The sequence below is a fragment of the Lepidochelys kempii genome, chromosome 15 (genome assembly GCF_965140285.1).
Source record: "Lepidochelys kempii isolate rLepKem1 chromosome 15, rLepKem1.hap1, whole genome shotgun sequence".
Taxonomy (NCBI): domain Eukaryota; kingdom Metazoa; phylum Chordata; order Testudines; family Cheloniidae; genus Lepidochelys; species Lepidochelys kempii.
This window is the reverse complement of record NC_136394.1, coordinates 8,720,381-8,748,274: the sequence shown is the minus strand read 5'-3', so window position 1 is coordinate 8,748,274 and position 27,894 is coordinate 8,720,381. Positions and strand designations below refer to the sequence as shown.

General features: G+C 44.9%; 2 protein-coding genes across 8 annotated transcripts in view; one reads left to right on the top strand and one right to left on the bottom strand.

Annotated features, from left to right (window-relative positions):
• The window catches only part of RNFT2 (ring finger protein, transmembrane 2), a 40,811-nt gene extending 34,499 nt beyond the window's left edge, over positions 1–6,312 (bottom strand). For 2 of the 5 annotated variants that reach the window (XM_073313257.2, XM_073313258.2), the window contains exons 1-3: positions 6,100–6,312; positions 3,614–3,692; positions 2,677–3,164 (exon numbers count right to left, since the gene is read on the bottom strand). In XM_073313257.2, the coding sequence (XP_073169358.1) occupies positions 2,677–2,759 (83 nt within the window). In that variant the 5' untranslated portion in view covers positions 2,760–3,164; positions 3,614–3,692; positions 6,100–6,312. The remainder of the gene's footprint in view (positions 1–2,676; positions 3,165–3,613; positions 3,693–6,099) is intronic. The other 3 variants (XM_073313260.2, XM_073313261.2, XM_073313259.2) reach the window with 3 other exon arrangements.
• Positions 6,210–27,894, top strand: part of SPRING1 (SREBF pathway regulator in golgi 1) — a 37,883-nt gene continuing 16,198 nt past the window's right edge. Inside the window, exons 1-7 of one of the 3 annotated variants that reach the window (XR_012155106.2) lie at positions 6,219–6,342; positions 7,295–7,638; positions 10,199–10,352; positions 13,471–13,622; positions 16,061–16,174; positions 17,969–18,523; positions 22,938–23,035. Coding sequence is in view for 2 of the 3 variants with exons in the window: in XM_073313262.2 (XP_073169363.1) it covers positions 7,465–7,638; positions 10,199–10,352; positions 13,471–13,622; positions 16,061–16,174; positions 17,969–18,052 (678 nt within the window). In the remaining variant the exon portion in view is untranslated. Of the gene's footprint in view, positions 6,343–7,294; positions 7,639–10,198; positions 10,353–13,470; positions 13,684–16,060; positions 16,175–17,968; positions 19,746–22,937; positions 23,036–27,894 lie in introns of those variants that run through there. The other 2 variants (XM_073313263.1, XM_073313262.2) reach the window with 2 other exon arrangements.

Genomic DNA, 27,894 nt, shown 5'->3' with positions numbered 1-27,894 from the left:
TCTATATATACATATATATATATTTAAATAACCCTTGCCCATTAGTTAGTGAAAGTTAGTGAAAATATTTGATTGTATTAAAAATGAAAGTTTTTAAAGTCCAGTTTACTTTACATTGCTTACTTTTTGTATTTGATAATGATACAAATCCTGAATTTGTACAGCACCTTTCATGCTAATCAATCCCAAAGTGCTTTACACATTTTTTACTGACTGGGGGCAAGCCTCACCTCATGTCAGAAGGCCCATGCAACATCCTATTAACCACTCAGCTCCCAAAACCTCTGTTCCAGTGCTCAGCCCACACACCAGACTATATGCCAGGTAGGATCATGGGAAGTGTGAGGTGACAAAACTAGAGGTTGGCCAAGAACATGAAAATAATTTAACAAGTGCAGAAGAGACAGGCCATGTATTTCTAAAAGAAAAGTTACTCTCCTGTCAGAATTTGACCAGGAGACCAGATTTAACCTGCTCTTGTGAAAAGTATTATGATCATTAAGTATTCCATAAGTGGTCAGGATCTTTTGCTTCACATTTCACTTCACAGACATTTCCCTCAACTTCACAGAAAAATGAGACTGGTTAGTTTCACTTTTGTTTCTGATTAATTTCATTTCCCATTCTTATGCACTAGCTCAAGAAAAATTTAACATTGAAAACCACCACCACAATAAACCTGTGTTCACTGAAGATATAAAAAAAGATTAAAAATAGAGGAGGCATACCTTTATCTAACCATGTACAAAGGGATAAACCCTGGTTTAAAGAAGGTCTCAGGGACCATCCAAAATCTTCATAAAATTTGGGGTTGTGCTAACCGGGAGTTTCAGTCTACTGAAGCACCTAAGCTCCAAGGAGTTGCAGGTAAGTTCTTAAGGAGTTCCACAAGAACATTTCAAGAACATAGCTGTAGAGGACCTCCAATCCTACAGAAAGAAAAGGAGTACTTGTGGCACCTTAGAGACTAACCAATTTATCTGAGCATGAGCTTTCGTGAGCTACAGCTCACTTCATCGGATGCATACCGTGGAAACTGCAGCAGACTTTATATACACACAGAGACCATAAAACAATACCTCCTCCCACCCCACTGTCCTGCTGGTAATAGCTTATCTAAAGTGATCATCAAGTTGGGCCATTTCCAGCACAAATCCAGGTTCTCTCACCCTCCACCCCCCCACACACAAACTCACTCTCCTGCTGGTAATAGCCCATCCAAAGTGACAACTCTCTACACAACGTGCATGATAATCAAGGTGGGCCATTTCCTGCACAAATCCAGGTTCTCTCACCCCCTCACCCCCCTCCAAAATACCCACACACAAACTCACTATCCTGCTGGTAATAGCTCATCCAAAGTGACCACTCTCCCTACAATGTGCATGATTATCATGCACATTGTAGGGAGAGTGGTAATCAAGGTGGGCCATTTCCAGCACAAATCCAGGTTTTCTCACCCCCCCCACCCCCATATACACACTGTGTATGGGGGTGGGGGGGTGAGAAAACCTGGATTTGTGCTGGAAATGGCCCACCTTGATTACCACTCTCCCTACAATGTGCATGATAATACACGTGTGTGTATGGGGGTGGGGGGGGTGAGAAAACCTGGATTTGTGCTGGAAATGGCCCACCTTGATTATCATGCACATTGTAGGGAGAGTGGTCACTTTGGATGAGCTATTACCAGCAGGAGAGTGAGTTTGTGTGTGGGTTTTTTGGAGGGGGGTGAGAGAACCTGGATTTGTGCAGGAAATGGCCCACCTTGATTATCATGCACGTTGTGTAAAGAGTTGTCACTTTGGATGGGCTATTACCAGCAGGAGAGTGAGTTTGTGTGTGGGGGGGTGGAGGGTGAGAGAACCTGGATTTGTTCTGGAAATGGCCCAACTTGATGATCACTTTAGATAAGCTATTACCAGCAGGACAGTGGGGTGGGAGGAGGTATTGTTTTATGATCTCTGTGTGTATATAAAGTCTGCTGCAGTTTTCACGGTATGCATCCGATGAAGTGAGCTGTAGCTCACGAAAGCTCATGCTCAAATAAATTGGTTAGTCTCTAAGGTGCCACAAGTACTCCTTTTCTTTTTGCGAATACAGACTAACACGGCTGTTACTCTGAAATCAATCCTGCAGAGTTTACTTCCAAATCTTCAGCACTTAGGATCCCCACAGGACAATAGCCTAAAGTTCTTTTATGGAGTTTAGAACTTCCACAAAAGTAGAGCCTCAGTCAGTAAAATCTTGATGGACATAACTCTGGCTTATCTGAAATTTGGTTATCAGGAGTTTGAGCTAGGCCGAATTTGAAAAATGTTTAACTGTATGTATACAAAACTAAATGTTGGGCCTAAACTATGTTGACCATGTCTCTTTAATAAACAAACTGTAGGAACCATGGCGTAGGATTTGCAATAGTGGATTGGCCCACGGGGTCATCTGATCTGATATTCTGCACTGGGTCATGACAAATGGTTTCACTTTTCTATGAAACATCAACTACCTCCCAATGTATCAGCAAGCTTTGCCATGTTATAGATAAAGAAGGAATATCTTCCGTTAACCCTGAAGCTTTTACCTTCTAAAAAGGTATGAGATACACCAAACAAATTAATCAGAATATTGCCTATTGGAGAGGAATGTGGAAGAAACATGAGAGGAAAGAAGACTTACCTTTCCGGAGGAAGGCTATCAGTGTTGCTGCTGTGCCGTCTCTGCATTTTCCTTAACACCTTGAAACACAGCACACTCAACATTAACGTTGCAGATCAGCAATCCCCAGCGGGACTAGTAACAAAGGCCCAGAGGGTCAGAGAGCTGTGACACCCATTCACCCAGTGACATGGTTAGCAAAAATCACCTGCTTCTCTGAACAGTGGTTCAGCAGTGTATCAGTTTTTTTGGCACACTAGCAAAAAACAACTCTTGAAAGGTATTCCGCTGACATTCGGTAGCGCACAGAAACAGCTCTCCAGTCGGGGCAGGAAGGAGCCAGATCACATTCTATAGCACCAGTAACAAAGTTGAAAGTCACAGGGACTTTAGAATCCTACGATGAGATGACCTGAGAAGGGACTCCAGGACAACCGACAGTAACCCTAGTTGTGACATACAAATTGGCTGTTTTCTGTCTAGGAATAAGATCTTTTCCTCCTCTTCTTCTGAAGGAGTTTTCAGGGCAATGTAAAGCACAACAGGAGAGGGGGGAAAAAAGTAATATTTTATGAAAAATGCAGTCATATCAGGACAACACAGTTTTATTTTTTGCTACATAGTGCATCCCTGGTAAATCACATAATTCACACTAGCAAACTTTCCAGGCTTCCCTTAAATATGTGCATATATGAAAGATCAGATAATCTTTTGGGCACTGTCAAGTTATTTAATAAACTAGGGTCTGGCGTAGGAGAAGAATAAGCACAGAGATTATAATAACCTTAGACTCTTGGCTATAATAGCCTTTCACAGAATTGGGATGAGGTTTTATTTATTTTTTATTCTCTTTCAGGCAGCAAGTTGGAGTCCATGAAACTATTTTTCTTAAATAATCATTCTGCTTGTTGACTTAAATCACTTTGATTTAACTCAATCCACCCTAGTAAAGACATACCTTTATTCTGGTGATATTTCCCAACTCTCCCTCAAGTATCCTAAGCTTGTTTGACGTGTAGCCTATACTTCGTGGGAAGCTATAGAAGAAAAAAAAAGATTTAACTTCAAAATTTTTTCTGCTCATTTTGCCTTTGTTGCCATATTCCTCATCCCTCATTCTTTATTCCTAAGGCCACACATGGAAACAGAATAAACATTTCTTTGGCCAAAAAGCAAAAGGCCATGCAAATTGTATCAAATACAGACTTTATCCATTACATTAAAAAATCCTGGTCCTCCAACTTACAACACGTGAGCCGACGGATGCACATACAGGGAAGTCAGTGGGGCTAGGTGCAGGCAAAGGAGTCCATCTGCATATTGTAAGATGCAGGAGCAGGGTCAAAATAAATACTTTACATAGAACCTTTCCTCCCAAAGCATTTCACAAGATTATATATATACACATAAAGATACACATATTCCCCCCCCCCCATATACATCTCAAGGCTGAAATGCAGCCAGCTCAAAGGTGGAGCTAAGTGACAAACCAATGAGGAGAGAAGAATATTTTGGCTAGAATACACAAGCAGATGCCTGTACTATTAAAGAGTACCAAAGGATTTTGATATCTACAAAACCCAGAGAGGACCTTGGTTTGTAAAGACTGATCCTGAAGATTACAGTTTACTGTGCATGTCTTTGTCCTATACCTCAGAAGGATGAAGGGCTGGATAAGAGTCAATAGCAAGAAGAGGATCTCAGCATTTCAAACAGCCATTCCATCTGACATTCTTTTACTGAATATTTTCATAATTAGAGAGAGAGAGAGTTGGGAAAACCACAAATTGCCTACTAATATGGCTGAAACTACATTATACAGAGAGTACACAGATGGGCTGACAGACTCGTGAGCTTCAAGAAAGTAATTCCATTCAGGAGCTTTGGTGACTCTCTAAACCACAAGGACTGTTCTGATTACAAACATCTTCTTTGTAACTCATGGCAGCCCTTTGTTTATATACATTTTTGAATCCAAGGTTGTGTTTTAGGGTTCAGAATATATTATAAAAGATACCCCGCCCCCTCCCCGCAAATAAAATTGAAGCTGCAATCATGGTGACAGTACTTAGCATTTTAACAATAATTTACCTTTTCTCCCCCCCGATGCTGTGTAAATGTTAACCCATTCTCACAACACCCCTGCAAGCTACATACACAATATTACCCCCCTTTTACAAATGGAGTGAGACAGAGAGTGGTTAAGTGACTTGCCCAAGGCCTCAGTCTGATCCATGCAAGCAGATTCCTGTGCCTATGCACAGCCACAGGGCTCCACGTTATAGCAGAGATCTGCCCATGCAGGTCTGATCGCAGGATGAGAGCAGAAGTCAGTGTGAGAACTCAGGAGTTCCTGACCCCTCTCCCAGCCCTGAGCTCAGTCTGTTGGGGCACCATTAGCTTGTGCTATAGGGTGACTATCCATCAATTTGTCTTTGCAAATGTTTTCCCCTACCAAAGCCAAGCATGGTCCTTTGCAGAGGGACGTCCTTTTAGGCATCAGCCATAGTGGGGGCAGTAAAGAGAACCGCAAAGTGTTAGGAACCAAGACTAACTCGGGATCCAATAGGACAGCTGATCTTTGGCCTTGTACCCAGTACTACAAACCGAAGGCCAGATACCATTGGGGTAGATACCATCTCAAAAGATACCTAACTTAAACACTGAATGATTGAGTTGTGTCTGGATTTGGCAGTTCCACATCCTGTTGTGACATATGGTAATTTTGCACCTGCTGTGCCATATGCACACTAGCATTTATACCAGGAAAAAACAAACCAGGCTACATACTTCTTGCTAACAGAGGACTTTGGATAGTCAAAGATTGCACAGTATTCCAATGTTCACATCCCAGGCAAAGAGTACCATACTAATTAGGTATAAGAACAGCATGCTCTAAGGGGTCATATTTGCAAAATAAATTGTTTTTATTTTTATTATTTGTATTTCAGTACTAACTAGAAGCCCCAGTCAAGGACTAAGGCACCATTGTGCTAGGTGCTGTACAAACACAGAATAAAAAGCAGACATGCAAACCTTCTTGTCTGTTTATTATGCACACACACAACAGGGCAGGCCTGTCCCGATGCCTCACAATACGCTGCAATTTGAAGCTAACCTAACAAGGGTAAGGCTGCAGAGTGTTTGATCTGATGACCGACTATTTTCTCTGGCTGCGCTCAGGCTTCCCCAGCTATTACGAGATTTGACAAATGAAACTTGTGATGAAGGAGGTGGCTAAACAATTGCGGGGGGGTGGGGGGGGGGTTGGGTAGGGAAGGAGAGGAGAGGAGTCTCCCCCTTCTTTGAACGCAGCAGCACAATAAACACGGATACCACAGAGTCACCATCCCACCCTTTTAAAATGCAGGATTTCACTCTCGAAAAACACACCACGCTAGACAGGAGGACAGACAGCACCGAGCACCGAGCCCCTTCACCTACCCTCACAATCCAGCAATCACAAGCTCCATCGCCCAAACCCTGCCAAGCCAACGGGGAGAAACAAAGCCACCCACGTGACTGGTGACTTCCGATCCCCCCCCCCGCTTCCAGGAGGGACACAAAGTAACTTCCTCCCTCCCTCTTCTCCCGCGGCCTATCAGGCTGGGGCGACGGGCGCCGCGGGTCCTGCGCCGGAGCGGGAGCGGGATCGGGATCCGGATCCGGATCGGGAGCGCGTTGCGGGTGGGTTTCGGTTCCTTTGGTGCAGGTGACAGGAGCAGGGAGGGGGCGGGTTAGCGGCGCTGTAGCTTCCGATTCGGCGCTTCGGAATCAGGGACTCCGTTTGGGTTTTTTTTGGTTGATCCTTTTCTGAGAAAGGAGGCGAGGGTATTTCCCCCCCCCCCCCCCCGTTGGATATGGGGGGAGGGACAGCTCGGTGGTTTGAGCATTGGCCTGCTAAAGCCAGGAGTTCAAGCCTTGAGGGGGCCATTTAGGGATCGGGGGCAAAAATTGAGGATGGGTCCTGCTTTGAGCAGGGGGTTGGACGAGATGACCTCCTGAGGTCCCCTCCAACCCTGAGAGTCTATGATTCTATGTAGACAGGCCCAGGAAGCTCCTGGGGTCCCCATACGCCACCCTTGTTTTAGGAGCATGCCCTGGGGGGAATGGGGCTGGCCAGGCAGGAGCGGACTGGACCGAGACTGGAGGGCATGCTGGCTTGGCGAAGGTTCCCTCTCGAAACTAGTGTCTTTTGTTAGAGTGGGGAGGGATAGCTCAGTGGTTTGAGCATTGGCCTGCTAAAGCCAGGGTTGTGAGTTCAATCCTTGAGGGGGCCATTTAGGGATCTGGGGCAAAAAAAAAATTGGGGATTGGCCCTGCTTTGAGCAGGGGGTTGGACTAGATGACCTCCTGAGGTCCCTTCCAACCCTGATAGTCTATGAGTGCCTCTACTTCACGCTAAATCTGTGCGTAAAGATAGTTAGATGGACCTGGCTGCAGCTGAGACTTCCCTTTGCTTTTTAAGTGTGTTCCCTCCTGAAGTGTGTCCCCCCCTAAACAGCTCGGTTTAAACATTTGCTCACGCAGGGAAAGCTGCGGCTTTTCTCTCTGTGTTTAGTCCCAAACTCCTGGTGAGGATTTTAAGCGATAGCTTTTATGTTCAAAGGGTTTTTTTTTGGGGGGGTTTTTTTTTTAGTGTTCTTCCAACTCCTCCAGAGACTTCTCCGGCTGGTTCAGTGTGCAGCTGATTGATGCACTCCTGGAAACATTAGTTTACCTCTAGGAATTCTTTACATTCCCCGCCTAATGGAGCAAGTGCAGTGGCTGAAGGATAAATGAGAAAAATCCAGGGAGAATCAGAACCTGATGCAGGTAGTGCAACAAGGGGAAAAACCCAACAGAGCAGTCTCAGTGAAGGTGTATATGGGAATGGTGCACTTTCTGTCAATGGTGTGGCGCAGGCTGCTGAGGAAGCGTTGGGTCCTGGGTATTGTATTTGGACTCTCCCTCATCTATTTCCTTACCAGTACCTTCAAACAGGTCAGTATTGCTTTTCTTCTTTGTCTTTTCCCCCCTCACTGCCCCATTTCTCTGTAAGTCAAGGCCCAGCCCTACAAAAACACTTAATGTCAAATATGGTGCTTATTACTGCTGGAAGCGCTCCCATCGTATGACTACAAATTTGAAATAAGTATTGCATCTGGTGATGGCTGCAGGTTTGGGCCCCTTGTCTGTAAGCTCCTTGAGATAGAGAACATCCCCCCACCCTGCCCTAAGTAAGGGTAAGTTTACCCTGTGTAAACTTGCAGCACATCGTAAGAGATTTTAAAAATGATTTCTCTTGCAGGTTGTAAATTATTTGTGGTGGTTAGCAGAGTGACCTAAAAATAATATGCTGAAATACTAAGATTTTTTTTTAAAACTTGTGTTAATGATGGATCTCAAAATCTTATCATGGGTTCCTTTTGTTCCACCAACATCTTCAGTAAGATTTAAGGGGTACTGTTAGTAAGTTAGGAGCCTGAACCTGAAACTTTGTGACAAGTGAACGTTTAACATCACTAATACCTTATAGCAACGTGTTCGTGGGATCTAAAGGGCAACTGGAAAGTTTTATGGGATCAAAGTATTCTCTTGTAATGTATGTTGTGAAATGCCATTCCAAGCAGGATAACAGCATTGTGCATAAGGGCCAAAAAGTAAAACTAACTGCTCCAAGCAAAGGCCCTAATTCTACATTAGGAGCCATGCAGGCATAAGGGCCTGTATTTGTAAATCTGGTTGAAGGATTGGGACCTCAGTGAGCTGCTGAAAGAGAGCAGATATCATAAATGGTGAAAACTAATGGGAGCTGAATACTTAACTCCCTTAGGTGACCATGAAAATCTCTACATATGTAAATTCATTATTTTCTTAAATGAACTAACCTTCTTTTATTAAAGGTCAGGACATTTTCCCCCCTTGTAAAAGAGCTTTGTTTAAAAATATCCCTGAAATTAGGTCTTTGTTTAAAGAAAAATACAGATTCCTGCTGGTGAGACTTGCTCTAGAATTGTTACAATCTTAGGATAAGTCCAACATGAGGCCTAAATTTCTTGACGCCTGTTGTATTTTCTTAAGCAGCACCCACATAAAACCCTATTCTTTTGGTCTGCAGAGCTGCTTTAAAGGTGCATGTGTAAGATGGGTTTCCAAAGGCAATCTTGAAATGTTTTGAGTATCTGTCCATCCTCAAATGGACCTCGCCTGGCTGGTCTTGAACTGCCTCTATCATATATCACAACATCTTTATTTGAGGTGAGGTAGAAAAAGCAGCTTTGTTTGTCTGACCTGTCTGGAGCAATAGTAGATCTTGCAAGGGAGTGTGTTTTAGTGACTAGAACATGGGGGCCAGGTGTCCGGATTCTTGGTTTCTGCCCTGGCTGCCGCACTCCCTATATGACTTGAGTAAATCAGTTAAGCTAAGCCAAATTTTTACAAGTGGTCAGTGATTTTGGGTGCCGAGCATCTGCAGGACCTGATTTTCAGAGGTGCCGAGAAACTGCAGCTCTTTTTGACCTAAACTGAAGTCCTGGAAGGGCTGCACCAATGAAAATTAGACCTTAGGTGTTTCAAGTTATCCAGAGTTAGTGAAAAGAAAAAGAGTTCTTGTGGCATCTTAGAGAGTAACAAATTTATTTGAGCATAAGCTTTTGTGAGCTACAGCTCACTTCATCGGATACTTCTGGAAAATGTAGGCTTTCAGTGCTCTATGTCTCAGTTTCTCCCATCTTTAAACTGGGAGCACAATATTTAATAAATCTCTCCAGAAGTGGGTAGCAAGGCTTACTTCAAAGTGAACACTGACCAAGTACTTTGGGATCCTTGGATGAAAGGTACTACAGAAGTACACATTTTATTGTTCTTAGTGTCCCTGCTTTGTAAAGATGGCTGATGGGGGATGGAAAGGAGAGAGCATTCTTTGTGTTACTAGGAAGAGGGTGAAACAACTTGTAATGTAGATTACTTAGAGAAGGGAATGCTACTTTTATGGCCTGAAATAATGTCTGAGGAACATTGTGTTAAATAGTTCTGCACTTAATATCTACAGCCCCCTTAATTTTTATGGTGCTGGTTTAATGTTACATGCAATATGTGGTAAACCACTGTTTTTGACTGTCGGTGTGATATCTCATACTATGTTAGTTTCTTGCAGTTTCCTTCTGTCTTGGGAATTGCAACAATTAGAGCAGGGGTCTCAAACTCAAATGACCATGAGGGCCACATGAGGACTAGTACATTGGCCCAAGGGCCGCACCGCTGACCAACCCCCCACTGCCCTGGCCCTGCCCCCACCCCTGCCCTGCCTCTTCCCACCCCTTCCCTGCCCCCATTCCAACCCCTTCCCTGCCCTGCCCCCGGTGTGCACTGGGCCAGAGCCGCTCTAGGTAAATGCTGGAGGGGGCGCGGGGGTCTCGGGGAGCTGGCAGGCAGCAGAAAATAACGCTGCAGGCCGTGTGTTTGAGACCCCTGAATTAGAGTTTAGCTGAGGGAATGGAGCGCAGAGTTGAGTAAGAGAAGGGAACTGTGTGTTAACTTGCATTGCTGTGGTTTGTTGCAGGAAGAGAGGACAGTACATGATCGGAATCTTCTCCAGGTACAGGAACATGAGCCCATCATGTGGAAGGTGCAGTTCAGCCTGGGAAATAGCAGTCAGCTGAGTAACCAGTGCAGAAATTCTGTCCAGGGGAAGCTATTCATTACGGATGAGCTGGGTAAGGCCACTGATAAGAGCCTTTCCTGCAAACCATAATGCTCAGCACTGTGTGTACCCTCTGATCTTTGCTGGGACCCTCAAGTAGCAATTCCCTCCACTCTCATGCATTCCCACTAGAGTAAATTCTTCTGTTGTAGAAATGTTGACTCAGATTTAAGAATTTTATTAAGATGTTAAAAAAAAAAAAGGTACAGAGTTTTAGCATAGAAGTTTCTGGTTATCAGGGAATAACATACAGATTATCAAGGGGTGTGAAGTTCAGTTTAGGATCGGATGGCGTAAGAAATACATAATCTGCAATATCCCCTATTGGGGTTAAAAGGTTAACGGGTCAAAGTACAGACACTGAGATATGCGGGTATGTTGTTCATATAATGGCTATGTTCAGCTTCCTTGCAATAGGACACCCCCTTGAATTGAAGCACGGGATGTTCAGTAATGGCTGTAGGTACTTCTGGGGTGAATGCAGCAACTATCTTAACAGCACGCCAGAGGTAGTTGCATACATTCCTGATCACCCTTCACTTCATCTGGAGACCATGTTCTATTATAGGGAAGTAGCATTTGAGACATTTCCCATAACAAAATAATTTACTCTAGTGGGAATGCACTAAAGTGGAGGGATTGCTACTTGAAATTTGAATTTAGCCAGGACAGTAAAAACTCCAGTCATTGCACTTTTACGTATTTTTAAAAACACCATGCTTGGAATTTTGGTTCAGTGTTGACTTGGGGAAGTGAGTAGAATGCTTTCTGCAGGATTCACCTTCTGTAGCACTTAAATGGACTCATCCCTCCTTAGCCTCTGAGATCTAACTGGTTCATAATGTGAGATGGCTTAAGTGTAGGCGACATTTCCACCCTAGTTCCTTTTCATGTTTTATTGCAACAAAACCCTAAGATCACTGGCCACCCATCCTTATCAAATGGTCATTTTAAAGTTGTTTGAATGTATCTAACTGGTCTGCCCCTAATAGGAATGCAGAGGGCATATTTCATAATGGCATCCGTTAGAGGTAAAATACATGCAGTTTTTCTTTTAAAGGTACACTACAAACATCATCTTTCTTTCTTTTGGCTTGTCTGAAAATGATTCACGACTTGCTCAAATGCTCAACTAACCTCATTGTTTTATTATTGCAAATCTGTTTTTAAGATACTTACAAGCGCAGTTCCCCTTTAAGTTCTCTGACTCACTCTTGAGTACACTGCCTTGTTAAGTTAATCAGCAAGCTCCCTCTGTCCCAAGCCCTGTCATGTCCCACTTTGCTCTATGGAGATGGGGTAAGTGGGTTCAGAAGCAAGGGGGAGGGGGACACCCTGACATTAGCCCCCGTCTTCTTCCCTCCTGCCCCCCTCCCTCCCCAGCAAGCAGGAGACTCCAGAGAGCAGCTCCAAGGCAGAGGGCAGGAGCCACACATGGCAGCGGGGGGAGGGACAGCTGAACTGCTGGCAATTGGTAGCTTGCTGGGCGGCTGCCGCTCAGGGAACTTAGGGGAGCAGGGAGCTGATAGGGGGGCTGCCAGCCCACCCTGGTTCTAAGCCCCCACCAGCTAGCTCCAACGGGCTGCTCTTCCTGCAAGCAGTGCACAAAGCGGACGCCTGCCAAACGAGGTTAAAAGGGAGCATTGTGCAACTTTAAATGAGCATGTTCCCTAAGTGATCAGCAATGTAACAATGAAACAACGTTAACCAGGACGACTTTAAGCAAGGAGTCTTGTACAAGCTTTCCCCACAGACAGCTTTGCAATGCACCTTGCTCTTGTTCCAGCACTGGGCTTTTCTTGACGAGAGGTCGTCATCAGTCATGCAAAAATTGTGTAGTAGCTTTTGTGATGTATGCAAGTAGAGACTAAACTGAGATCTACTGCAGGGTTCTCAACATTTTTCTTTCTGAGGCCCCCCCAAAAGGCTATAAAAACTCCACAGCCCACCTGTTTTTTTTTTTTTTCTGCATATAAAAGCCAGGGCCGGCGTTAGGGGGCAGCAAGCAGGGCAATTGCCCGGGGCCCCATGCCATAGGGGCCCCTGCAAAGCTACTTTGCTCAGCCTTCAGTTTTAGCCCTGGGTGGTGGGACCCAGGGCCCTGGGCTTCCGCCCCATGCAGTGTGGCTTCAGCTTTGTGCCCTGGGCCCCAGCGAGTCTAATGCTAGCCCTGATTGGCGGACCCCCTGAAACCAGCTCATGGCCCCCAGGGGGCCCCAGACTCCCGGTTGAGAACCACTGGTCTACTAAACTCGCTGTCACTTGTGAGTCAAGCTAGGATTTGAATGCCAGTCCCCAAAGTTCCTAGTTTACACATTCCCTAAAACACTGAGGCGATGCTACTTCTTCAGAAAGGTTCATAATGGACCTACTCAGTTAAGCCTCCTCCTAAGTGACAAGTCCGTTTCGTACGCAGGGTATATCTAGACTGTAATCATGGGGCATGATTGCAGCGCAAGCTGATATACCTAAAATAGCTTTAATTTGCTAGTATGGGACCCGGAGCAATGAAGCTGCTGCAATGTGAACGTCAGTGCCGGCTAGCCTTAGAAGTACTTACCCAGGATTTCAGTTGGATTTGTGCAGCTCACACTGCCACGGCTTTGCTACTCCGGTAGCCAAACTAGCAAGATTAAAGATAGTTTGGGTATGTTGGATCAAGCGACAATCGCACCCGGGGATTACTGCAATCGCTAAACAGTGTGTATCTGGGACAGTGTTCGTTTTCAGATTGAGAGGGGCAGTGATCTACCTGGAGAAGTATTGGGTGAAATTACTATAACACCCCCCCCCCCAAAAAAAAAAAAAAAAGCACTACGGCAAATTAGGAAGAGTGTAAGTTTTGGTCCTTAGAATCTATTTTAGTCCAATATATTTATCTACAAAGAATTATTATAGTACAGACTGGCCGTAAGATTCATTATTTCCAAATAGCATCTGCTGGGCCACCTGGTCATATCAGTCATTGGTGTACAGCAGCATTCCTCAAACTTGGCTGTTCTCAAATGATAGGGTCCTAATCTTGTACATGCGCTCCTTATGAGAGCCCCGTTACGTTCCATGTCCCTGCTCCAGTGGGAGGCGCAGCAGAGTGGATTCTATAAGTTACTCCTTTTTCCTCTGTTTTTCAGGCTATGTCTGTGAAAGGAAGGACGTGTTGGTGAACGGCTGTTGTAACGTCAATGTGCCTAGCACAAAGCTCTATAGTTGTGAGAGCTGCCTGCCCAACGGTTGTTGCAGCGTGTACGAGTACTGCGTTTCCTGCTGCCTGCAGCCCAACAAGGTGCGTGGAGCGCCTCTTTGCTTATCCTGTTCAGACGGCCGGCCACGTGTGTACGCTCATGGTGAGGGGACCTGGACATGGGGGAAAGCCTGCTAGGACCCTGTCAGAAATTGTCTCACAATAACCGCTCAAGCTCTGTGGAGGATGGAAAGTCCATTTTGCGAGGGATTTTGAGATTTCTTCATTCCAGTTAAGAAAGAGAGGCAGTAAATTTCAAAATTCTCCATGAAAGAAAATTTTTGAAAAATCCATTTGTCGCCATCCTCCCTCTGAGTCCGGGTGCCCTCTTGGCAGCATCCATCAGTCAGTGTGTCCATTGGCTGTTCTATCTTATAGCCACATAATCACCCAGATATCATTTCAGGTCTCCAACAAGGAGAAGTCAACCACTCCTGCAGTCAGCTGGTAGCCCTGGCCTCCTGGCAGAGTGGGCACAGCACAGTCTCGGGCTCTGACCCTCTGGGTGTGGGCAAAGCACTTCAGCAGTCTGTGGCCCGCTGCCTCCTGGCTGGGGCAAGTACCAATAGGCTAGAGCTCTGGCCTGCTCAGCATGGGCAGAGCAATTAACGGTTTATAGCTCTCAGCCTCCTCGATGGAACAAACAGCAACAATTATCTATGTTGCTGGCCTTCTGGCCTAAAGGTTAGTGCACTGCTAGCCTCTCACACAGGGCTGGGGGTAGGGGATCCGGGCCCACCCTCCTCCACCAGGTCTCAGCTCAGGGCCCTAGCAGTGGCAGGCAATCCCGCCACTGGGTTGGCAGGGAAACATGTGGTAGCTGCCTCACATCCCGGCAGCACAACCAGACCAAAATCTTCTTTCCCTGGGCTACTTCCTAGCAGTTCCTGCTGTCGCTACTCCATCACTGCTGGGACCTGGCTCTCAATCTCACAGTCAGGCAGGCCTTCCTCTGGTCTCTCCCCAGGGTCTTCCATCTCCTGGGGCAGTGGTTTGCCTTTTCTCCCTGCTGCCTGTCGCAGGCTCCGCTGAGGGCTCAGCTCCCTGGGAGGGACGTCTGCCTCCTTTCCTGGTGTAGCCACAACTGAGCCGCAAATAGGGTGGGGTGGGGTGAGGTTGGTGGTGCCCACCAGGGGGCGGTAACCCTCTTTGTATGAGAGGGAGGCCACTCTGCATCATTATTTTGAGTTAAATCAGTACATTTCCTTTTGACAAGATTGAAATGTTTCAGTGCACCTTTTTTATGTAATACAAAATAAAAAAAAAAATTCAAAACAAAAAGTTATTTCCAAACAGAAAAAAATCAGTGTTTCGTTCCAACTGTTTTGGATGTTTTGATGTCCTTGGAACTCTGTTCCTGGTTTTTCTCCAAAATGAAATTTTGGCAAACTGGCGTCATTTTTGTTAAGCATTCTGATTTTGACGGAACCGTTTTCCAGAGAATGCAAAAATGTCAAAGTTTTTTTCAACCCGCTGTAATAACAACGTCTTATACTTGTATTACACCTCTTATCCCAGAGGATCCTTCATAACTTTCCACTGCCTGTAAACTTATTTTTGGATGCTTAATAATAACAACCAAGTGTCAGGTCTGTAGGATGCCAACAGATGTCACCCTAAGACTGCAAGCTTATACCAGTTGACTATCCTGACATTCAGATACCTCCCCTAGAGAGGTGCAGATTGGATCAGATGTGCAACAAAACTGGCATCAGACTTTCAGGGGGAAGGACTGCTCCTTTGCCACTTCTCCAGGTAGTGCTTAACCCAAGATGCTGGTGGCAGAAGCACTAGAGAGAAACGGAGAAGACTGCTGCTGCCAGCATGTCGGGTTAAGCACTACGTGCCTGCTCCTTGGTGTTGGTTTTGGGGCAGCACTGTGTATGTGAACAGCAGAGGCATGAGGCTGAATGAGCTTGGGGAGGTTGATACCTGGTAGCAGGGAATGTTGGCTTGGACAAACACAAACCCCTCTCCCTGTAGTGTCTGAGTGCCATGTAAACATTGATGAAGCTTCTCATGAAGTACAGAAGGGAAGTATTATCCCCATTTTACTGATGAGACATCAGGGAAAACCGAGGCACAAAGATTAAGGGACTCTGAATCAGGAAATGAGCCCAGATTTCCTTCTTGCATCACAGAGCTGCGGCCACAAGAATATCTTTCTTCATGACTCAAAGCTCTCCTTTTCAACGATCTTGCCTGGTCCTTGAGTATTAGCACTGCAGCACTTCCCTACATTCCATTAAGCAGGCACAATCCAAAGCTACTTTGAACATTATTATTAAGAAATGGAGCACTGAGAAAGCATTGCTAATAAACCTTTCAAAAGACAATGTGAGAAGAAAAGTTTGGTGAAATTGTTCTGCTGTAACCTTAATTGTCAAACTCTCAGTGTATGCTAACAAAGAAATCCACTTTTCTCCATTCCCCTTCCATAACTAACTTACATAGGTGCTTATTATTTCTGCCTCTCTCAGCAACTTCTCCTGGAGCGTTTCCTGAACAGGGCAGCTATCGCTTTCCAGAACCTCTTCACGGCTGTGGAAGATCACTTTGAGTTGTGCTTGGCCAAGTGCAGGACTTCATCACAGGTCAGATGCTGCAGCATGTGAAGTGGAGGAGGGAAGGGAGGTGCCAAAAATATCTGAGAAGGTGGTGTTGATGCTCTAAATGTATGGGTTTGTCTTTACTACGGGGAGATCAATGCTGCTGCAATCGATGCAGCAGGGGTCAATTTAGCGAGTCTAGTGAAGTCCCACTAAATCGATGGCAGAGCACTCTCCGGTCAACCCTGGTACTCCACCTCTCCGAGAAGAATAAGGGAACTCGACTGGAGAGTGTCTCCCATCAACGCAGAGCAGTGAAGGCACCACTGTAAGTCGACCTAAGCTACATCGACTCCAGCTACGTTATTCACATAGCTGGAGTAGCGTAACTTAGGTTGACTTACCCCAGTAGTGAAGAGAAGCCCTATATTTCTTATATGTGCACATGTGAGTGCATGGCAACAAAAATGATTAGGGGACTGGAACACATGAGTTATGAGGAGAGGCTGAGGGAGCTGGGATTGTTTAGCCTGCAGAAGAGAAGAATGAGGGGGGATTTGATAGCTGCTTTCAACTACCTGAAAGGGGGTTCCAAAGAGGATGGCTCTAGACTGTTCTCAATGGTAGCAGATGACAGAACGAGGAGTAATGGTCTCAAGTTGCAGTGGGGGAGGTTTAGATTGGATATTAGGAAAAACTTTTTCACTAAGAGGGTGGTGAAACACTGGAATGCGTTACCTAGGGAGGTGGTAGAATCTCCTTCCTTAGAGGTTTTTAAGGTCAGGCTTGACAAAGCCCTGGCTGGGATGATTTAACTGGGAATTGGTCCTGCTTTGAGCAGGGGGTTGGACTAGATGACCTTCTGGGGTCCCTTCCAACCCTGATATTCTATGATTCTATGTGAGCCAACACTTGTACGCGTTGAGGTTGTCCTTGGGAGCCAGCCTTGGGAGAGAAGTGAGTAGCTTTCTCACTCAACTAGGGGCATAATGCCCTGCTAGAGCAGTACAGAAATGGACACTGACTTGTTCTTAGCACTAGAGACATGCTGTAAAGGGACTACTAGACTGAAATGCGGCCAACCAAGTACATTAGTCTGCCTGTTTCCCCAGCAGCTTTAGTAATCCTATATTGTACTGTAAATTAAACAATACATCTGGGTAATCACCACTGTAAGTCTGCTGACTGTAGAAATTTTAAGTGATGTTAAAAATACACAAACCAATGCTAGGTACTTATAATTAAAACCACCACCATTTCAAGCCTGTTTGGTTAGCAGAAGTCTTGTTTTAAGCAAACACGGTACCTGTTGGAAGTTGGTGGTGAGGTGATACCCCCACCTTCTTATGGTGTACTTAAGCAGGAGCTCCTATTACAAAGTAGAGATGATGCCTGAACCATAAATGAGGGATGATAGCTCCAAATGTCTCTAGGTCTTTGGGAAGGGGAGATCCAGTGTCTTGACTCTAGGTTCCTCTGCTATACACTTCTATATCTCAAGCACTGACTTGTTTTGTTTGTTTGTTTTTGAATAGAGTTTGATTAGAATGTGTGCACAGGAACTGGAGCAGTCTGACTCCAGCCTGCTTGGGTATTTACTCTAAAGGAGCTTCTGGCTACAGTTCAGCGATTGTGTGTTGTAATGTTGCAAGTAAATTTTTTTTTTTTTTAAGCTATGCTCCGTAGATACTATGATGGTGTGTCTGTGAAACAGCCATTGCCATATAAACACTACAGCCGCCTTCCTTTTGTGGGAGAGGAATGAGGTATTTTACACTGGAGAGCTGCTTTTTAATAGCACATGTTGTTCCTAAGGGCTTTTCCCTCTCTTTCCAACAGAGCGTGCAGCACGAAAACACCTACAGAGACCCCATTGCAAAGTACTGCTATGGCGAGTATCCCCCTGAGCTCCTGCCTATTTGAAAGCTGCAAAATATGAACTTACATGGGGAAAACAAACTGAGGACTGGCGTCCGGAACAGCAAGACAAGAGCTTAAACTCTCATCTTGAGATTTCCAAAGACAAACAGAGTGATTTGCAATCTCAGCTTGGGACTTATTTCTGTGGGAAAACCTCTCCTATTAAGAGGGAAGAACAGGACAGACCTGCCATGGATGGGGGGAGGGGGGGGAATCCTTTGAATGGTTTAATCTAACTGAAGAGCTACCATTTAGGATACACACAATGGATTTAGACTATAGATCAGCCTAGAAAAGGGCATAATACAGCCTTTCATCTATACATAGAAGTTAAATTATATTTCCAAAGAACATGGACTTTAGACTGACTGCTGTAGATATGAAGAGGGATTTTTTTGTGCTTAAAAGGTAAAGAATGCCTATGGAGCTTATTTCCTGGAGGACTTTTCAGCATCCACGATGCAGACTTTATATGTAACTATGAATTATTTATTGGGTTTATATGGAATAGTTGAAAGTATTGATGTTTCTTGTAGCCATTGGCTGACTCCTTCCAATCCATAGATTATCCTGGAGAAAGGTCATCCTTCATCTTGACCAAAATAACTCATCTCTCCCTTCTGTCAGGGGTTGTTTTTTGTTTTTTGTTTTTTTTTACTGGAGCCCACCATCATAGTATTTGTGTGCCTCCCACTTTAAACTGGCAGAGCAAAGTGCCCTCTGGAATTCATGGAGCCTTCAGTTCCCATAACATGAGAGAGAAGGGAGAGCTCTGCAAGGGCTGGGGCTTTTTTGTGAATGGACACATATGCCATCCTAGCTAGGAAACCTTAACTAAAGAAAATCTCGCAGGGTAACCTGTAAGTCCTCCAACTCTTGATTATTCAGATCTCCTTGCCTGAAGAACTGAGGCTTCTACTGCTGGTGCTGCACATCAGTGTCGCTCCAAAATGCTTCGCTCCTGTCTTGTGCAGGGGCAGAAAGCAGAAGAACTGAGGTGTTTTGGGATCCTGATTGTAGTGAGATCCTGATGTAGTAAGTAATTAGACTAAAATGTCACGTGGCTCTAGCCCTCCTCTGAAGTTAGATTAGCAGCCAGTTTTGCAGTAGTTCTATTAACAGCTTATTAATGACGTTCCAGCATGGGGTTCTGACCTGCTGCTGGGAGGACTCTCTGGGTTGAGATTTCAATCTAATTAGCGTGCTAATTGAACACAATGTTGATTTCCCCCTGCAGTTTCCTATCTCTCTCATAGGCTGCAGTTTAAATCTTTCCTTCTGATGCCTCTGCGAGGCCAGTCTGAAAGAAGGGAGTTGGGAGAAATGTTTTTCCCGTCCTTCTAAATGCAGAGAGAATTTGTTTCCTGAAAGTCAGACTCCCTGGCACTGAGCCAAACTGGGCAGTTCTGATGTATACAGCACCTCACTCCTGTTCTCTTCCGCTCTCGGCTCTACCATATCTGTGCACCTTGTGTATTGCCATGGTTTGGACTTTGTGCTCATGTACATAAATACCTCTTATTCCTCCCTTGGGATAAAGCAATTTACCCAATTAAGAAATTAGAATAATGTGGCTGGTATTTTAGGACATCCCGTTGTTAAAATATTCTTTATCCCATTGCAGGGTGTTCTGTGTACTTATAGTTAAACTGCATGTGGCATAAGCGAGAATTAAAAAGTTACCAGCCATCTCTGATACGTGAAATTGTGAAAACTCACTTGCATTTTTTTCCTTATCCTTTCCCAAAAGTTTTCAAATGAGAGAAGGTCTTGGAAAATAAAATGTCCCTGGCCAGCACGTCCTATGGAAAGTCTTAAAAACTTGTATCTCATGGAGCTGTGACGGCAGAATTTTATTTGGTCACAATCCTTTCTCCCATTTGCTGCCCTTCTATGGCAACTTGCTGGAAGAAACATCATGGTACATAAAGTTGTATGTCTGTGCTTTTGGGTGGGCTTGGAGAAGCATGGTACTGAGGCATGGCAGCTGCCTACTGATGGGCAGATATAGCTGTGCCGATAAACCTTTACTGGCAGACCCCCCAGTGGAGATGCAGCTTATACTGGCAAAAGGACTGTGTTGCCAGTAAAACTGCATCTATTCCTAAAACTTAAGTTGACTGAGCTATGTTACTCAGAGGTGTGAAAAATTCACACCCCGAGAGATGTATTTAAGCCAACCTAACCCCCATGGTAGACACAGCTAGGATGACAGAAGCATTCTTCCATTGAGCTAACTACTGCCTTTGGTGGGGGGTGGATTTACTACAGTGAGGGAACAATTCCTTCTGTCACTGTAGCAAGTGTCTGCCCTACAGTGCTAGAGCGTCAGCTGGTAGCATGTGTCGTGTGTACATAGCCTCAGGCTTTTGCCTACATCGCTGTGTGGGTTGGGAGTGTGAAAAAATCACACCCCTAACCATCATAGCTATGCCAGCAAACAAATGTAGACCAGGACTTTGAGAAACAATGGAGCATGAAGTCTAAGGAGATAGCCAATGTGATCATCTTAATGTCAAAGAAGGTGTCTGGTGCTTTGTCCCTGTACCACCCCACCACCCCCAACCTGTCTTTTCAGAGAGGACAGTCAGATTTGTCTAAGGCCTTGTCAATGCTGAGCTGTATGTTAACACTTCTCACAAGTGCGCAACCATGCCAGCACAGCTCTAGTACAGTGCGGCACCACCAGGCCCTGGCTCTTCTTCCTTCCGTGTCTTCCTACTTAGACTGAGTTTTTAGGTTAAACAATGTGGTTGTAAAATACCCTAATGCTTTGTCTACACTAATACCCTAATGCTTTGTCGCTGATATCACTGGTAGAATGGCGGTGGTAGGAAATTGTAAGAAAAGCTCAGCCTATACAACCAGTCTTGGACGCTGTCTAGACTCGTGAAATAGGTGGAGTTTAAAAATGTGTTAGGGGACCATTGTCAATTCTGGGAGTACCGTGTCCAGCTCGTGCATTTGTAAAGGTGTCTAAGTCCTGTCTATGCTAGGGGCCAAAGGGTATGTAAAAAGTCAGCTAATGTGTTTTAAAACCTCACTTGTTTTCCTAGTCTTTGGGTGCCCTTGTAATATGGGGTAGATGGAGCAAAACAATAAATCCAGATAAAGCAATAGGGTGAGACGTGACAGTGAAGGTAAATATATCCTAATCAAGGAAAGCAGGTGTGGGCAAACAGGAAACCATTTTTTTCTTTCCGTTCCATAAAGAGAAATAACATGGTTTCTCTTAATGGTCTGAAAAAGGCAAAGTGTGAGAGCTAGCCTATAGAAACTTATTCTCCGTTGAGAAATCTGAGGTAGCTGAGTGCCAACAGAAGATTCCTGCAGTGGGGTATAGTAATACATGCCAGAAACTTATCCTTCCTCCATTCGAAGTATCAACTTATTACCACGTGACTAAATTTTATATGTTGGTTATGAAAGTGACAGCCGCATTATATGACATCTAGTGATTCTACCTGTCAAAGCAATCAGCTAAGCAGAGTTAAGATTCCTGGAAAACTTGTCCTGTGCTTAGAAGAGCTTGTGCACGATTCCTTTCCTGCAAATCCTCAGCTAGTGATGACTTGGAAAAGGGTAGTGTAAAAACTGTGCGGGGACCAGGGCTGAAAAGAAGCATGGGACCTCTTTTTTTTTCTGAGCTTAATAGAGTGAAACGGTGAATGGGCAAATGCAGAGTCTGGCTTGGGACCCTCACTGAACATTGGATGACCATGGCTTTAGCATTCTCGCCTCTCAATCTCGCGGAGTCTCTTAGGTATTTTGACTATATTACAGTGCAAATTTATCACTCCACTTCCCTTATTGATAAGTTTTTAGGCTCTGGACCCTTGCAGTAGTTAACATGTGGTCATAGGATTAAAGAATTGAAAAGCTTTGACTATAAAGCACTAGATACAGCAACTGCTAATATCCTTTTACTTCTGACAACCTTCTACCCTCTCTTTGCCTTCTGTCTTCTTTTTGCTGACTCTGAGCTTTTTACGTAATTAGCCCATGGATTTGTTTTGTGGTGGGCTAATTGTTTTGCTCCTTCAGTTCCAGTCTAATCATGCCAATTTCCTTTATCAAATTTGCATGCAGGATTGATACTTTTTCTCAATCTTGGCAAATTGTGGGGAGGAGAATCCCTTCTCCCCTAATGAGTAATCTCCAAGGGGTTAACAAGTTCAGTAAATTGTGGGAGTCTTATAAAAGGGCCCTGTGCATTCCCATTATATCAGTGGGAAACTACTGTAGGCGGCGAAAAAGAAAAAAACAACAACCCACAGCCTTATCTGCTGGAGATGAAGGGAAAGCAGAAGGCAAAATGGTGTTGGTTTCTGTCTCTCATTACTAAGGACTCCCAACCACACGCTTCTGGCTCTTAGCAACCTGCACTCTATATATTGTGCTTTCTAACACTGCACTGGTCTGACTCACTTGGCAGCTAGTGTAGTTTTTAAACCACAGCTTCAGCTAGGTTGGAAATATGAATTTTTTTCAAGGATGATTAAAATGGCTTTAGAATGAAGGACACTTGCGGTAGCTTGGATATCTCTGGTGCAAACTGTAATATGAAGGTTGCAGAGGGGAGAGGAGTGGGTAATGTGGCACACTTTCTCCCTGGCTGTTGAGAGCCTGCTGTTTGAAAAGGAAAACCAGATAGCAAGCATTATGTGGTTTGAGAAAGCAGAATTTCTTGTGTACAGGGAAGACCACACATTACTGTTACAGATGGGACTGAGCAGCAGAAAGGAGATCCAAAGTATGTGATGCACATAGCTGAGATTGCGGATAGCTAGTTGTAGAGACAGATCATATCTGATCTTCTGCCAGTTTTGTGGGAGTTTCAGATTGGGCCCAGCTCTCCTCACATACAATAAATATTTTTTACCACAAGGTGCAGTCCGTATGACCAGCAGATAGAGCACTGAAGTGAGAGCCAAGGGACCTGGGTTTTATTTCCAGCCCTGTCACTGATCTGCTGTGTGACCCTGGGTAAGTCACTTCATCTCTCTGTTTCCCCTCCCCGTTTTGTGTCCCTTTTCTATTTAGATTGTAAACTCTTTCGGGCAAGGACTCCATGTACGTACAGTGCCTAGTACTATTGGCCTTCATCTCAGATGGGGCTCGTGGTCTTATTTTAATACAAATTATACCTAGCTCTTGTGTAGATTTATAAGTAGAAAGTGCAACAGTCTGATAAGAGGGTGATAAGGGAGGGTATAACTTCCTGGAAGACTGTCTGGGTAGCCCAAACTGTTCTGCAAATACACAGTCCTGATCCACACACGGCATGAAAAATGAAGCTTCCAACTGTGTAGACTGCCACTCTGTATGGAGGTTGGAGAATTACATCCTATTTCAAATGTATTAATGTGTCCAAATCACATTTTCAGGACCCCTTTGTAGTAATTTACATGGCTCTGTCATCCCAGCAAGTAAACTCGTTCATACTTGGATGGACAGTTCATAGTTTGCATAATATATAAACTTGAAATCCCCATATCTTTTAAAAAGTCCATGGCAGTTATGAGTAATCAATTCAACACACCTCTTACTTTCTTCACCCCCTCTTTACTTTGATCAGTTTTTGTTGAGATCAACTGCCAGGAAGGCAGGCTGAGGCTAACACCAATGTAACACCATTGATCAGCCAGCAGAGGTTACTATAAGACTTAAGTAGCATTCTCCCATTCAGGATGAAGTCTGGCATGTGTCCCTTTGAGCTATTGAGACAAAACTTCACTTGGCAAAAAACAGGAACGCTTTCAGAGTGCAGGGGACAAAGGTGATCCATGTTCCTCAAGGAAATGTGCAATTCCTCCTGTATTGCCAACTCTTGTTCTTCAACAGTACTGCAGTCAAAGGGCAAACAAACCCACAAAAAACCCAAAAAGTTAAGGCTGCTTGGGTTTTTAACATTTCACCCTCATGCTTAGGTGTTGTCATGCAGAGTGTGTCATCTAGAGAAGTCACTGGTTTGAGGCAGCCTAATTCACAACCACTGTAATAAAGAAAAGTACCTGACCCTGGGAGAAACAAAAGAGATGGTATCGCACTACACAGCAAACTGCCAACAGCTCAGCAATGACAAATGTACCCCTCCGATCAAGCCCCAAACAGACCATGAGTAACTTTCCGAGGCGATCTTACTTACTTCTGACGGATAACTGCCAGTATAACTGTCTCTTCGAGCTTGTCATGCCCACAAAGTCTCCTTGACTTGACCTGTGTGCACGCTGCAGCATGGAGGTAGCAAGGACTGAATCCGCAGTACCGAGCCAGTCCGTTGATTTGCTTTTGCAGAGCAACTGAAAGTCCTGTGCGGATACGGTGCAGCGAACGCTGGTCAGAACTGTCTGGTCGGGCAGGGCTGGAGGAGTCGTCACAGGAACGCAGCTCCAGGAGTAAAGCTGAGAGCGGACGCGCTCAAATTCCAGTGAGATGTACCAGCAAGAGTCCCGCCCCCAGCTCCTGTTCTGACCAATGATGGTCAAGCGTTGGTGGCAGCCTTCCCGCGTTTTTCTTGCCCCTCTTCCCCCACGCTGTCACTGTGGGTAGGCTGCTGAGACCTGCTTCCCCTCTCCAGGAGCCTCATCGAGAAGGGGGCAGCCAGCCTCAGGGAGCGGGAGAACCGCTGAGAAAATTCTCTCCTGCCCTAGTGCAAAGACAAATGGCGGGGAGGGGACAACCCCTCAGCTGCCCCTTTCCACACAACCGAGTGGGGTAGCAAGGGAGAGTGGAGACGTACTCAGCGCTCCCCAGCCCTGGACCCCGGGACAGAAGCAGCTACAGAAGAAGGGTGACACCCTGGTATCTGAGAAAAGCAGCTGCTAGGAGGGGACGGGAGAGCAAAGCCCCCCTCCTTTCCCCCAGCTATCACCTGCCTCAGGACAGTGGGTGAATTCTGAGCGTCCTTTTGGTTTTCAAGTCCCCTCCACCCACTTGTGTATCCGTATACTCAGGGCTCAGACTGGCAAAAGGAGGGTTCAGAGATGCAGCCCCCTTCCACGTCATGGTTGCCTGAGGCCTTGTCCACACACACACACACACTTAAATTGGCGCAAACCCCGGCAGGGACACTCTTATTCTGCTCTAAGAGGGGCTTATTTAAAGTCAGTTTAAACCTGCTTCTAGTGGAGTTTAAGCTAAACCCCCATAAGCTCTGTTTTAACCGAAACAAGCGGGCACACAGAGGGCCTTGTGCATCCGTGTAATTAAAGTGGTTTAAAATCACGCCTTTAAAAAGGTGCAACTCTGGGCCTAGGCAAGCCCTGTGAGGTCCTCTCCCATTCCAGAACACTGGAGTGCTGTGCGTCTGCTCCAGCTCTTTCCATTCCTTTATTTCCTTCATTACCTGACACCCACCATCACCATTTCCACTGTCTCCTTTCTGGATTCTTTGCCTTTCCTTCAGGCCCTATACCTCTCCCAACCCCCACTTATCGGGTATTTCCTCTACTGTTAGAGGATTGAAACAGGAGAGGGGGCTCTGACTGCACGAGGGGAGCTCTGTTCTTTCAAGATAGGGGAAGGATGGAGGGCTCCCTTCTGCTTTTGAGATGGGGAGCTGGGCTGCACCTTCTTTCTCTTTGCTTTAAGCTCCTCCCGCCTTTGATCTTAGATCTGGCGTCACAGGCAGTACACGCCAGCACTGAAAGCACAGTGGTTTTGAACTGGCTTCCTCCACCCACCTATGCTTTGAGGGTGGGATGCAAAAGCATCATGTTGTCGTATCTACAGAACCTGTCAGCACCCAGACAGTCCATGGTATTTTCAGGCAAGCAACGGCTCAGCCACCAGTGCTCTGAGGTAGGATGGGATGCAGAATGTGGATCTTAGTATTTGTACTTCTGTCGACCCTGGGAGCCCCTCAGCCCTGTAAAAAGAACAGGAGGACTTGTGGCACCTTAGAGACTAACAAATTTATCAGAGCATAAGCTTTCGTGGGCTACAGCCCACTTCATCGGATGCATAGAATGGAACATATAGTAAGATATATATATAATATATACACACACACACATGCAGATAAGTTGGAAGTTGCCATACAAACTGTGAGAGGCTAATTAGTTAAGATGAGCTATTATCAGCAGGAGAAAAAAAAACTTTTGTCGTGATAATCAAGATGGCCCGTTTAGACAGTTGACAAGAAGGTGTGAGGATACTTAACTTAGGGAAATAGATTCAATATGTGTAATAACCCAACCACTCCCAGTCTCTATTCAAACCCAAGTTAATGGTATCTAGTTTGCATATTAATTCAAGCTCAGCAGTTTCTCGTTGGAGTCTGTTTTTGAAGCTTTTCTGTTGCAAAATGGCCACCCTCATATCTTTTACTGAGTGGCCAGAGAGGTTGAAGTGTTCTCCTACCGGTTTTTGAATGTTATGATTCCTGATGTCAGATTTGTGTCCATTTATTCTTTTGCATAGAGATTGTCTGGTTTAGCCCTGTATAGACATACAACAAAAAGATGGACCCTGCCCCAAAGGGTTTACACTTATTTTTTCCGGGTCAATAGGTCCTATTCTTTCTGCATCTTATTGAGGACCTCTAGTTAGCTAAAGAAAGAGAAGGGCCACTGGTTATGAGATCCTGGCTCAATGCCAGCACAGTTTATTGCATGTTGTTTGTTTGTAAGGGGAATAAGACATGGGGGGGGGGGCAAAGTACTATGTGGGCTCAGTAGTGCCTCTTGACACTTGACTATTTCAATATTTTTTTAAATGGTGAAAGGACTCAGTAATGAGACATGAACTAAATCCTTGCGAATGATCAATTGAAACGCTCTTTTGGGGTTAGAGCTTTACAAACAATTGACCTGGAGCTAGCTCACTTCCTTATAACTGGTTTCAGAGTAACAGCCATGTTAGTCTGTATTCGCAAAAAGAAAAGGAGTACTTGTGGCACCTTAGAGACTAACCAATTTATTAGAGCATAAGCTTTCGTGAGCTACAGCTCACTTCCTCAGATGCATATCGTGGAAACTGCAGCAGGCTTTATATATACACAGAGAATATGAAACAATACCTCCTCCCACCCCACTGTCCTGCTGGTAATAGCTTATCTAAAGTGATCATCAGGTGGGCCATTTCCAGCACAAATCCAGGTTTTCTCACCCTCCACCCCCCCACACAAATTCACTCTCCTGCTGGTGATAGCCCATCCAAAGTGACAACTCTTTACACAATGTGCATGACAATCAAGTTGGGCTATTTCCTGCACAAATCCAGGTTTTCTCACATCCCCCCCACCCCCATACACACACAAACTCACTCTCCTGCTGGTAATAGCTCATCCAAACTGACCACTCTTCAAGTTTAAATCCAAGTTAAACCAGAACATCTGGGGGAGGGGTTAGGAAAAAACAAGAGGAAACAGGCTACCTTGCATAAACCTGGATTTGTGGAAGTGAGCTGTAGCTCACGAAAGCTTATGCTCTAATAAATTGGTTAGTCTCTAAGGTGCCACAAGTACTCCTTTTCTTTTTCCTTATAACTGCAGCTTTAGGTTGAAAAGTTATTTTTTAAGAATATCAAGAGGGTTTGTGATTTCTGTGTCTCTGGTGACTCCAGAGCAAGTCTTTCTCAGTGTACAAGTATAAAGATGCTTTTTTGAACTGCCTGTCCTTCAAACCCAAACTGGGATTGGAGAGTCAAGCAAGGATCTTTCTGGACCATGCGTAATCACCCATCATAAAGGTTCTGCAATTGGAAATGAGTTAACAATTCTGCTGATACATGAGCCAGACTAAAATCCAGCTCAGTATTACTGAACCTGAACAGTCAATCATGAGTCAAAAACTCATGAGATTGACTTAAATCATAAGATTTTTTTTTAATATTTATTTTTA